Source organism: Trichomycterus rosablanca, chromosome 4 (assembly GCF_030014385.1).
Source record: "Trichomycterus rosablanca isolate fTriRos1 chromosome 4, fTriRos1.hap1, whole genome shotgun sequence".
NCBI classification, from domain to species: Eukaryota; Metazoa; Chordata; class Actinopteri; order Siluriformes; family Trichomycteridae; genus Trichomycterus; species Trichomycterus rosablanca.
Genome location: NC_085991.1, coordinates 51,545,924 through 51,559,931, shown reverse-complemented (window position 1 = coordinate 51,559,931; position 14,008 = coordinate 51,545,924). Strand labels below are relative to the sequence as shown.

General features: G+C 37.8%; 1 protein-coding gene across 2 annotated transcripts in view; it reads left to right on the top strand.

Annotated features, from left to right (window-relative positions):
- The first annotated feature begins 3,113 nt into the window (after positions 1–3,113).
- The window catches only part of LOC134312488 (E3 ubiquitin/ISG15 ligase TRIM25-like), a 39,781-nt gene continuing 28,886 nt past the window's right edge, over positions 3,114–14,008 (top strand). For both annotated transcript variants that reach the window (XM_062994474.1, XM_062994475.1), the window contains exons 1-2: positions 3,114–3,182; positions 3,349–3,927. In XM_062994474.1, the coding sequence (XP_062850544.1) occupies positions 3,352–3,927 (576 nt within the window). In that variant the 5' untranslated portion in view covers positions 3,114–3,182; positions 3,349–3,351. The remainder of the gene's footprint in view (positions 3,183–3,348; positions 3,928–14,008) is intronic.

The following is a 14,008-nucleotide window of genomic DNA, read 5'->3' as shown; positions in this document are numbered from 1 at the left end:
TCGTTAACTGCTCTCCAGAGTCTCCGTCTTGTAGGCTGGATCTAATATGAAAAATTTGCCAGACATTGTTTAGGCTTCAAATGAAGTGTATAAGCGTGAAATTCTTGCTGATTCATGCTGATATGGTAGCGAAACAATGTTTAAAACGATCAAGATGTAAAATGGCAATTCCTCTCAGTAAGGCGGAGGTGAAAGTACTTATGAAGAGGCATGTTCAAACCCTATGGCAGAGACAATAGTGAAAAGGTAGACATCTGTACAATATCCAGCCTAGGATAGGTTGGCCCTAAGGTTGGCCCTAGGATAGGCCCTTAACCCTCAATTGCTCATCGTGTTCAGCTCATTGTGTAAGTCGCTTACAAAGCGTCTGCTTGTAAATGTAAATGCCACAAAAGTGGTGCTGGGTTGTCTTTGAATAGGTCACACCTTATTGAATTCATCACTACACCTCGTCAGAAACACAACATGTTGTTATTTCATGCATAGGGAGACTCCTGAACATGTACTACTTCACTGTGTGGAACATTCTATTTAAACAAAACTCCTATTTGATATACTTAAGGTAAAAGGTCATAAGGATTTTTCTTTGAAGCGATTGCTGTCTCAAGTCTGGTACATAAACAAATTATTTTGTTTCTGAAGAACATGGTGTACCAATTCATCTAGGGTTTTAAACAGCTCACTACCTGAAGTCTCGCTTCACACCCCAGCTCAGTAGGTGGCGGTAATGCACCTGAAGTTGGCCTGCCAACCGGAGGAGCACTGCACATTAGAGGTGGGCGATACCGGGAATTTTGGTATCGATCCGATACCAAGTAAATACAGGGCCAGTATCGCCGATATCGATCCGATACCGATACTTTGTACTTACAAAGCGGTTTATTTACTTTCATGTAGGGAAGAGCAGTGTGTCATGATTTATGAGGTGAATCATTAACGTGCTTTGACTAATAAATGATTTTGTGTTTATTAGGTAATCATGCACATGTAAAAACCCACTACAGTTTAATAATATTAATATTATATTATTATAATATAATAAATTGTGATGAATTCTCGGGCTTTTGTTGAGAAACAATAATATAATAAGAAAACATAATTCCCCCTCTTATTGCACTCTCTGGCTTTTTGTAAAATAAAGTACAGAAAAATATTGAAGAAGGTCATTTCTTTTTTCATAGAAAGTTCTTTTGTTCATAAACAATAATGTAAAAAAAATTAATTTCTTTCACTGCACTTCTTCTCTGGCCTTAAACAAATTGAAGTACAACATTAAAACTGAAGAACAAATGTTTTAAAACTTTTTTTTTATTTACTGATGAAAATATCCACTTATCTCTGCATGTATTTTCCATGCTGTATGTAGTGTCGATTAGTCACGTGACGGCACGACAACACAGCGGAGCAGGAAGGAGGAGCAAAGTGTGTGTTAGATGAGAAAGAGCGCTGCACGCGCACACACGCGTCTACTCTTGGAAATAACAGGAGGAACGTACTAAATGTAGCTGAGAAAAAAGTGAAACTAAAGTATCGATCCCATCACGCTAGTATCGATCCGATTCCGATACCAACGTTGGTATCGATACTATCGATATTTGGATCGATCCGCCCACCTCTACTGCACGTGTAGCCGGTGTGAACTTGCTGGTGAGACTCGCATTCAAATACCCCTCTGCGTTGTGAAACAAGAAGACAACTGGACCCGCTTTGCCATTCACCTGGGAATTTATTCTGTATATAAAATGAGAGTATCGAATGAATACAGTGAATTCCCTCACATGCACAGCACTATGTACATTTCCTCCGGCGCTTCGAGCACAAACTGAGGACAAAATGTATAAGTTCACATCAATACCATATATATAATAAGACATAATAATTACATTGCACTATTAATCACATATTTACTATAAAAATATAACCCATTCATATAAAATATTTCACCAGGAAGGCAAATATAGATATTTTTTGTACAACAATAAACTTCATTAAACGATTAAAAACTTTATAGTAAACAGTGCAAAAATAACATTTCAAATGACCATAGCTGTATATAAAATGAGAGTATCGAATGAATACAGTGAATTCCCTCACATGCACAGCACTATGTACACTGTGTGGAAAAAAAAAAAAAGAATAGGCGCCATTAGAGCCAAACTCAATTCATTCACTGATGGAAAATTACTGCATACAATAAATCTCTCACATACGAAATACATGTAACATACAGGCCATCTTACTCAGAAATTACACTAAACATAATAAACAGGCGATTAATACATGAAAAACACACTTTAAACAACTTTAACAAACTTTTTTTCATACAGAGCACTGAACACACACACTTTCCTCCGGCGCTTCGAGCGCAAACTGAGAACAGTGAATCACTCAACACTAATATAACTAGACACAGTAGGCGTAAAATTCAAAATAAAAGTTCTTTACATAAATCGGCTAAAATACAAAACATTATGAAATTAACAAGCAAAATGTACATAAAAATAAGGCTTATTCACTACATAAATAAATAATGAATTAAACAAGGATTTTAAGTGAAATATGAGCAATATAAATCTAATTTATTTTCACATCTGCTACACACGGTTGTGTTGTTTGGACCGCTAATAGTGTGTTCATCGTTTAGTTAGTGATATTTTCAGTGTGCTCCTACCATTTGTTGTTTATTTTGCTCTCTCTTACATCGTGAAGTATGGACAGGCAAGTTACATACACGGTAGTCATAATGTTTTGTTTAGATACACTAGGTGCCACTTATGTATTTTTGAGCTAGCTTTAGTGTTGGCAGTTTAGTTGTTTTGTACTTTTCTTTCCTTTGGCACCGTCTATCGTCCACCTTTACTTTACTTTTGTGTTTCATAAGTTGTTTTGAATTTTAGTCGTATATACAGTATATGTATGACGTTAAACTTTGACGTTCATAAACTATTTTGTGGCTGGTTTAGATGTTATATTTGTATTTTTGTTTGTAAATATATGTAGTATACCTATTTTGTTAAGTTACTATTAAAGTACCGATACAATTATTTCTTTCTTTTTCCTTCAACAAGCACACGTTCAGCAGAAATGAAAGTGAAACTGATCTGATCCGGTTCAGTCTGAGTTCAGATCTGTTTCATGTCTGTGTTTGTAGTTTTGTTGGTAATCTGAGTTTCTGATTGCAGGTGAGTTTATATCACTTATGTTTATTACAGATTATTGTTACTTTATGTAGTTGTTGATTTACTTCAAACACACTGGTTTTGAACATAACGCTCACAAACTAAACCAGGAAGTCTGAGCTGCTGTAAATGACTTGATGTGTTTACTGGTGTTTCTGTTTACATGCAGAAAATGGCAAATATTTCAGTATCTCAGGATCAGTTCAGCTGTTCAATTTGTCTGGAACTACTGAATGATCCAGTAACTACATCATGTGGACACAGTTTCTGTATGGTGTGTATCAATAACTGCTGGGATCAGGAGGATAATAAGGGAACATACAGCTGTCCACAGTGTACAAAGACCTTCACTCCAAGACCTGCTGTGAGTAAAAACATCATTCTATGTGGAGTTGTGGAGAACTTGAAGAAAACAGAACAAGATTATGCTCACTGTTCTGCTGGACCTGAAGATGTGGGGTGTGATTTCTGTACTGGGAGAAAATACAAAGCAGTAAAATCCTGTCTGGTGTGTTTGGCCTCTTACTGTGAAACTCACATTCAGCCTCACTATGAATCTCCTGCTTTTAAGAAGCACAAGCTGGTTAAAGTCTCCAGACGACTGCAGGAGCAGATCTGCTCTCGGCATAATAAACCGCTGGAGGTTTACTGTTTTACTGATCAGCAGTGTATCTGCATGTTGTGCATCATGGATGATCATAAAGGACATGATACAATATTAGCTACAGCAGAAAGAACTGAGAAACAGGTAAAGTATTTTACAGCTTTCTTTGACATAAACAACTAATGTCTTTATATTATTGCTGCTGTATTACACATATTACACTATGTTTCACTCAGCAGAACTGCATTAACATAACGTTTTTTATTCCATCACTTTATTGGGTAAATGTACCATGTGCAGAAACTTGCTCATAATATCAGGTGCACCTATCATCTGTTGCATATTAAATAACACATAATAATCATAATAATGATCATACTAGGTATTAAAGTTATTAAATAAGATAAAATCACAAGAGTTTTGCTCTACCATGCTGTACCATGTCTAGACCATGTACAATTGCTGGGTCAATACTACAGAGGCAAGTAATTTAAAACACACTGGTGCCCAGGTGGCACAGCGGGATATTCTGCTAGCACACCAGAGCTGAGATACTGAACTCCCCAGTTTGAAACTCGGTGTTGCCATCAGTTGGTTGGGCGCCATCTGGCGGGAATAATTGGCAGTGCAGAAGGCAGTGGCAGAAGATACTAACCGGCCATTGTATCTGCTGGGGTGGAACGATTGGACGATATGTGGATGGGATCTTCATATGTTGTGCAAGGACCTTGATTGGTGGAAGAGAGGCTTGTGCAGAATGCAGAGGTGAGACGAGGGCTGTGAGCAGTAATCGGGTATCCCTCAGCAGTGGAAGACAAATTGACAGCTAAATCAGGGGAAAAATGCAAAAAAAAAAAAAAAACAGTAGAGAGACACCAGCAGGACCATGTGCAGCAAGATCATGTGGCTGGCTGGCCAAATGTGAACTGCTTACCAATGGAAGAGATGGCACCAGGATGATCTGTATAAAACTACTAATACATTTCAAAATATATGACAACGTTGAAGGATCACCTGGAATTTACATGGCACAGGACACCTTCAGATTAGGGGTGGGCAATATGGCCTTTAAATAATATCACAATATTTTTGCGATAACGATATTCACTTGCGATATATAAGAATTCTTTTTTAAAAAGTTCTTTTTAACACACTTGTTTAGCAGACAGTCAGAAAGTCTAAGGTACAAATGTTACTAAATGTACATTAAATTAAGCATCACTTCCAGTACAGTAACATTCAAATGAAATAGAATATTCCCTGCTAAACAGTCTTATGACATCAATGCCAAAACTAAATACACTGTGTACATTGAGTGCAAATGAAAGTGTATCCTTTAAGTGTGGAGTGTGCTGATTTTTGTTCTTTTATCCAGGAAAGAAGGACAAATACTGATTAGTTAAGAATGACGATTTATTAAGTATTAAATATACAGATTGGTAAAAGTAATTTCTGAGCTCAGGACAATTCTCCCAAACACACAGGCAGCTGTATGCAGAAGAAGTGTGTCGATCTATGGCATGTGTAGCCTTTTATTAAGAGAAAAAGAGGAAGTGATTGTTGTCTTCTTCTTGACAACTCAGTCATATCTTGATGCCGTTGGCTTCACAGTTCATAAAGAGGAACAGGGAAACATCTGTGCTGTGGTTACTCCATCTTGGTGTTCCTCAACTGTGAATTGCTGTCTGGAACACAACACTTGCATGCAAAACCATTTCAAAACCCCCTACACCTATACATTCAGTTTCTCTAAGTTCATAGGATCGAGTCTGACACAGCAGAAATGCAAGGCTAGTGATTTCCTGTTTAACTGTCTCTCACACTCTCTGCATAGTCAGAACAGGAAACACCTGGATGTACTTCCTTATTTTTCAGCTCGTTTCTCAGAAGATTATGTTGCTTAAAGTTCAGTTCCTTTTTAACACACACATTTTAAATGTAAACACAGCCTTAGGGGCCTCTAACAAAACAGATAAAACATTTATAGTTTGATACAAATGATACAGAACATTAATACTCAACATCCCCCCTTAATTGTCCTTTAGGACAATTACAAATCAAACAAACAAACAGAATCACACATTTCCTGATACAGAATGAAAATTAAAAGATTAAGCTAAATAAAAGTGCTATCAGCTCCCCGTTATGCGGAGACTGGGCTGAGAAGCACCTAGTGACTATGAAACAAAAGCCCGAATAAAAACAACCTAAGCTAAAATAGCATATGTGGATAATTATAATGCATAAAAATGAATTTGGAAAGGATGAACAGTAGACAACTTTAAAATGGTCAGGTCCTCTCAGCCTGAGCTCACTGCTTGGCTCATACCGCTTTTTACCATCTGTGGGAGCTAAATCAAAAGTACACTAAACACAGTTCATGTGTTAGTAATTTATATGCTTTCTCTTGTTTTAGTTTTTTTTTCTTTCAATTAAACATAAAAGACATAACAGACATAAAATACATAAAAGACAACCTCACTTTAAACCACTTCCGATTCAACCTCCAGTTCCAGATGTCAATGAGACCCAAACAAAGGGGTCTTCTGCCCTTGGTAGTACTATAACTTTTGGATCACCCCCCCTTGGTCAAGGTAATCTCGATCAACCTGGTGAGCAAAGTCATTTTGCAAGGCACACAACAACAACAACCACATACCACCAACAGTGCTAGGGCACAGCAAAACACTCAATTGCACTGTTTTCAGCCAATTCATAGCTTAGTGATATTAATCCCTCTAAAACCTTGGTAATTGTTTCATCAGGTGCCACTTAGTTTCTCGCCTTCCACTCATCTGGGACCCCCCTGGACACTTCTATAGTATCTTTATTAACATGAAGATCAAATAAGCCAAAAACGGCATGAGACGGCACATTTAGTGTGGCTGTGTGACTGGAGTTTCCCCTTCCCGACTCCCCACCGATAGGAAGCACATACGACTGCACACCCCGGGCGCCTGGTTCTCATGATCTTAGGAGCACACACTCACAAGACATCTGCCCTTCCTACCATCTGATTGCTGAACCACTCAGAATTAAACCTGTCGGTGTTTTTGTCGACGTCCACAGTGTCTCCACACCATGTCAGTTGACCCACGTCAATGGTTCCTGAGGCTCTGGCAAAACAGATGTAGTTACCTTTGTAAGGTATGCATGCCAGGGGTGTGACCCGTTACTTCACCTCAGGGAACAGGTAGTGCATGGTGGCAGTGCCTCCATCACCTGGGGAGACACTGAATAGGGAAACCACACATTTCAGGCCAACTAAATCATTTCATCAATTTAATTAGAACAGATCAGTGCCCAGATCAGGCCCAACAGAAGAGCAAGCGTAACAACTAGATCTGTTAGTGGCCCTTGCAGTATACAACATTCAATTAAGCCACTGGTTCTCATCCTCAAAACCTGTTTTTACTGAAAAAGTGTCTTTCAGGCTAGTAATATTTATTGTTTTAATTAACTCAGAGATGACTATAATAGTTAGAGTGATACTGGTCACGTTTGACTTAATAATAACAGGCTTAGGAGTGGGCTTGGGTACTACATTCAATCGGAACACACCCAAATTGTCTGAGCCTAACTGATATATTCCTAATATTAGATATCTGTTTTTACCTACCCTCTGGCAGGTCAGAGTTAAAACTAAGGGGTTACAATCCCCTTTACCACAGGAATGTTTTGCATTAACTTTTTTTTTTTTTTTTTTTTTTTTTGACAGGTGGGATTTTAGTCTAGATCCACTGGTGCAATTTCCTTCTACGGGCCCCACATTCTCTTGATAGCCACATCCTAGGATTCAGTATTTACTAGAACTGATGACCACACCTGGCAATTACAGGCCTAAAACCCAACCTTTGCCTTTCCAATATCCATTGTCATTATAGTAATGTGCACCCACTCTACACCGATTATCTGTGTTACGTACATTTTCCTCTGGCCACCCTAACTGATTTTGGACCAAACTCCCATGCCACCAATGACCTGGCATGGGTCAAATTGGGCGACACAATCTACACGCTCCATACACTTAATAGTGGGAGGACCATTACCTGTACTCCTGCGCCGTTGGTGAGTGGTATAGTTGCTGTGATGCTCAACTATAGTCAAAAAAAATTGTACACACAACCTCACTAAATCCCACTCGGTACAATTTTTGGTCATGTTTATATCACCAGTATTTTGTCCACATTAATTTTTGTCATGAGCATTATTATATACAATGAGTAGTTGTGTTGAGGAGTATAACACTGAATTGTGGTCAAGATTATGAACAAAAAAAAAACATGCTGTTATTTTCATTTGGTAAATCCCAGCCTCTTACAGGCTTGGCCAATTACATCAGTTGGAGGGTTAAAAGGCATTTTTACTAAAGTATACTTGAGTTAGGAGGTTGTACCTTCAGGAGGTTTAAAGCGTATTACACAGGTAGGAAACAATTCTTCTACCCTCTAAATGACAGTGGGTACATTTTTACTCTCTTTAGGAATCAATTTCTACAATTTTAGTCCCACTGTCTACCAAATCCTTTCTAACTTCCTGCAATGAGCAGGGAGGTGCTGTGGTGGGTACACAATGTGTTAGGTGGTGCCAAACTGCCCCTTTTTTACCTTTTTATTTTTATGGCGTGGGTTGTTTCCTCAGTGACTTCCCACGGACCCGACCACCTGGGCTCAGACCACTTTCTCTTGTGGACTTTCACCCGTACCCAGTCGCCAGGCTTGACAGTTTTGAATTCCAAACACTCGCTGTCATCTGCTGGTGGTTTCGGAGGGGGCTCACTCCGCTTGACCTGTGTAGACAAAGCTTGAGTATAATTAGTTAAAGCTCTTAAAGTTAAAGTCTTTAGCTCATGGGGTAACAGATGTGTTTTGGCACACATTTTGGAGCGCATTGACATCAAATCAAATCAAATCAAATCACTTTATTGTCACATCACATTAACACAGGTGTGAAAGGTGAGTGAAATGCTTAGTTGCTCAGTCCCTCACAGTTGCAATACACATAAAACAGAAAATATATAAAACATAAGGGCCAGGTACAACATATCTACCTTGTAGGGGAGAGTGTAAATGCTATTCATGTAAAAAAGGACAATGAGTTTATTCTCGCTCAATATCATCCAATTTTGAGCTATGACTAGTCAAGACATTCCTGTATCCTTCCCTCCCCCCTTTCTGAAAGAGGATGGCATTAACAATTCCTCCTGTTTCAGAAACTTCAAAGTAAGACTGTTTATTGCACCATGGCCATCTGTTTTTGTCTTTCCTATATTAAGTGGCTGACTTTTCTTTTTATGCTACTTTTAATTTCAACAGGTGCTTAGTGAGCTGATCTAGTTCCTCTTTTTTCTGTTGCTGAGTGTCTCTATGACGCTTAACATAATGAGCTAAAGTGGCTGTCCACTTACTTTTGTTGATGTTCAGTCTTAACTATATGTTTTAGACGATCTATGGTAGCATTCTGTTCTGTAACTAACAGTCAGTCCATCAATTTGACGTTATTGGTCATTTATAAAGTACCGAATGGCCATACTTCAGTAAAAGTACAAGTATCTTACCAGAAATTTACTTTGATAGAAATAAAAGTCACCTTTTAGAATATTACTTGAGTAAAAGTAAAAGTATCTGATGTTTAACATACTTAAGTATTAAAAGTAGAAGTAAAAGTAAATGCTTTTAGTATAAATGGTAGTGGTCATTTAAAATTTAAAGATTGTTCTTTTAAGCCTGTAAATCACCTTAACAATTAACCTGTTTTCTTCCCTTCATCTGAACATGATTTGTGCTAATTAATGATCATAATCAACTGTTGACATCACTTGTTTGAAATCATGACATTATTTAGTTGTTTTTTAAACTTATTACTAACCCTAAACGTTCCTGTTCCAACGTTTTTAGAATGTCAGTTGATGTAAATATAAGAAATACTTCATCTATTGTATTTGCATTTTCTATACTTTCCCATTTCTTTTTTTTTTTTTTTTTTTTTTTTTGATAGTATATTTCAATAACAAAAAATAATTTTGCCATAATTAATTTAAAGCAAAACTCAGGAGAGTTTAACAAAACGTGTGCCACTCTTATACCTTTGATGATCTGTTCAACCATCAATTTATATCAAAATATTTTGAGTAGACTAAGCTGTATTTAAATAATATCCTTTTTTGGCCTTATCTATTCATAATAAGTTGGATAAGTTGAGTTCTTGTTGAGAGCATCAAATTGGTAAAGACCTGCTACATGTTCCTCAACACCATGAATCTCTCCTCTGCTGGTCTAATACAGAAGTTATCTAAGGGAATATTTGTCTGCAGGTGAGTTTTTTTTTTTTTTTTTTTTTTTTTTTTTTTTTTTTTTTTTTTTTTTTTAAATAATGGATGTGTCTCTATTAGTGCTGGACAATAATTCAATATCGATATATATATCATGATAGAAAATATTTCAATAACGGTGATATGATTTTTAAACAAATTCAATCAATATGTATACGTTAAGGCGTGAAGCCAGCGTTATGGTTCTGATTACACTCCGCTACCTTAAACACGTTGGATATCAGCGGCAACATGAGTTCAACAGCTGTGAGTGAACGAACATCCACAGTTTAAAAAGAAGCAGACGAAATAGTTGATGATAGGAACAACTGCTATAATAAATTCTGCAGCAACTCTTAATCACTTTTTTATATAATTTATCCTGGTTGAGCATTTTTGTTTGAAAATGTTTACATACAAATAATAATCAGTCCATGTTTTAGATTAAAGTAAGTTAAGACCAGAGGTAGAAATTAATGAGTTATATTTACTCACGTTACTGTAACCGAGTAGTTCTTTGTGCAGTTGTACATTTTAAAGTAGATTTTACAGCCTGTAATTTTACTTAAGTATGTTTTGTATTAAGAATTGTAATGTCGCTACATTTTAAATAAGATCCGTTGGAGTTTCTGAAATCTCCATATTTGCGCGTCTTTGGGTGAATGACACACGTTTAGAAAACTCCGATAGCGTTTAAAGAACATTTGCACATGCGCATTAATGTGCTCAACCACTGTCCAATCCACAGGCGCAGATTCACCAAACCATCGTCCAGTCCGTCACACATTCCATACCACCGCAGTAAGGACCAACGAATATATACACAGCGAAAGCAACGGAGCAAAAGCAACGGAGCAAAAGCATTAGCAAAAGTCGTAGAACGATTCAGTACTCCAGTAAAGTACAAATACCTCAAAAATTGCCCTACTACTGCAACGAAACACCGCAAATTCGTTACCATATAGCACTGTTCATTGACTATTTATAAGATCTACCTTAACAATCATGTGTAATTCTCCCCCTATTATATCTACCACACCACCACTTATTGTCAAGACTTAGGCTTGTACCCTGGGTACAGGTGCATTAGGGATAGGGGAGATGGTAGCAGGTAGACCTGGCATTAGTTGGTCAAAACAGTGAGCTGCTTCATTACAAGTGGGTGGTTTTGTTTGCTTCAGCCAATATTGGGTAGATTTTGCAGATTATTGGGACTATGAGATCAGGATTGTGACCTCCAAGCAGGTTCCTGCCTGCGTTTTTTTTTTTTTTTTCAGGAGGAGCAATGTCCTCTACCTTTACAGTGAGTGGACTTAATGGGACATCGAGATTCACTATCTGTGTTTATCTTAGGGGAGGTGCCCACATTTATACTGACAGCCTTCATTTATAAGAATAGGTCAATGGCATTTGCCAAATGGTCTTTGGCTTTATACTGGGCATTTTTCAATCTGTGTTCTCCTCCCCTTCGGCACTGAGCTAAAACTAGGCTTTAATTCTATCACGAACGTGAACAAAGCCGGCAGATGCTCGCAGATAATCAGAGACCTTTTAATCATCAGTTCAAATTACACAAGAATGATCCATCTCCATCAATCATCAACAATCACAATCCAAAGGGAAAACCAAAGTCGAAGTCAGAAACAGGCAAAAACGTTCATACACAAAATCGCAATCAACATTCAAAGCGCACAGTATGCAGGAGAAAGACGGCAACACCTCGCAAAGTTTCACTGTTATCCCAACACTTATATAGCCTTTTCTAAATCAGTTTCAGGTGCTAATCAATAAACCGGTGAGGCAGAGCCCCTCAGCGCTGTCCAATTAGCTAATTGGGTGACCTGATCACCCACTGACTCCTGGGAAATGCAGTCCTGTTCATTACGACAGTCAGTGGTAACTTCAGAATCCACAAAAGGTGTTACAGATTCCTTTTTTTCCACAGAAAGTATACGCTTTCTGTCTTCTTTTATAGAGGCCAGATCCGAGTCTGCTGGACACAAACCTTTGTCCTGTCACTCTGGGAATAATTTTTTAGCCTCCTTTTTTATTATTTTAAACTTTCTGTCTTTAACAATACTGGTAGTTTCAATTCTACTAAAAATACGCACTTTCAGTTTTCCAGCAGTACCTACTTCCTTTTCAGTACACTCAGACATATTTTTAATTTACCAGTAGATTCAGATAAAACAATACAAATACAATTCAATACCACCCCGTCCACACAACGAACCCAAGTTCCTCTTTGTCAGACCTTAATTTGTTGTCCAAACGGTCAAACTTCTACTACAAGGTAGGTTAGGTTCACAATACTATATCACCCTTATATTCCTAATTTTCTGGCCAGTTATATTAACCCTTCTGTATCATTAGACACAGACACACCAGAAAACGTACATATATTCTAAATACATTCACAACAAATTCCCATTATAAAAATAATCAAAGCAACAATACTAATTACAGTAAACCAAATTCTAATAGGTTAAATCACTAAACCAGAAAAACAAAAAACAAAAAGATTATTGATGCATGCTCAATAATCCACGTACACAAATCCACAAAGTTGAATCAGCTCATCCGGACACAAGACTGACACGCCTCCTCACCCAATCCGAACGACCCCCCCAGTCTGAAGAAGTCACTCGAACCGAGCGACGGCACGCATCTCCACAACAAACCCGCGTCCAGACGAACCGACCCAACCCCGTAGAAACAACAAATATCGAGCAGAGTTTTTCACTCAGGCCCGCCAGGAGTCAATCCTCTACTGGCACTAAAACAAACGTACAAATTTCGAGGTGAATTTTATTCAACCCCGCCAGGAGTCAATCCTCTACTGGCACTTGGGAAGAGTCAATCCTCGATTCCCTTACACAAATAATAAGAAATAATAAGGCAGGAGTCAATCCTCTACCGCCACTTACTTTTACCAATTTCTACAGGACAATTTTCTAGTTAAAATGATACGCAATGATTTAAAGACACTTACTGGATAGGAGGAATCCACACAGTCACAACTAACATGTCCTATCTAATCCTATGCAGAAATTCAATTTTAATAGGTTTTCTGCTTACCTTTTTAATTGACCGGTCTGTGACTGTGAGAATTCGTCTCCACTCCATGGTCCAAGAACCCTTCTTGGCTCCTTTCTTCCCAGATCACGTCGAGGGTCACCAAATTGCTGATTTTTGTTCTTTTATCCAGGAAAGAAGGACAAATACTGATTAGTTAAGAATGACGATTTATTAAGTATTAAATATACAGATTGGTAAAAGTAATTTCTGAGCTCAGGACAATTCTCCCAAACACACAGGCAGCTGTATGCAGAAGAAGTGTGTCGATCTATGGCATGTGTAGCCTTTTATTAAGAGAAAAAGAGGAAGTGATTGTTGTCTTCTTCTTGACAACTCAGTCATATCTTGATGCCGTTGGCTTCACAGTTCATAAAGAGGAACAGGGAAACATCTGTGCTGTGGTTACTCCATCTTGGTGTTCCTCAACTGTGAACTGCTGTCTGGAACACAACACTTGCATGCAAAACCATTTCAAAACCCCCTACACCTATACATTCAGTTTCTCTAAGTTCATAGGATCGAGTCTGACACAGCAGAAATGCAAGGCTAGTGATTTCCTGTTTAACTGTCTCTCACACTCTCTGCATAGTCAGAACAGGAAACACCTGGATGTACTTCCTTATTTTTCAGCTCGTTTCTCAGAAGATTAGGTTGCTTAAAGTTCAGTTCCTTTTTAACACACACATTTTAAATGTAAACACAGCCTTAGGGGCCTCTAACAAAACAGATAAAACATTTATAGTTTGATACAAATGATACAGAACATTAATACTCAACAAGTGGAAACGAAATCAGTCAATATTTATACAAGTAAACACTTTTGTTTTTACAACAGCA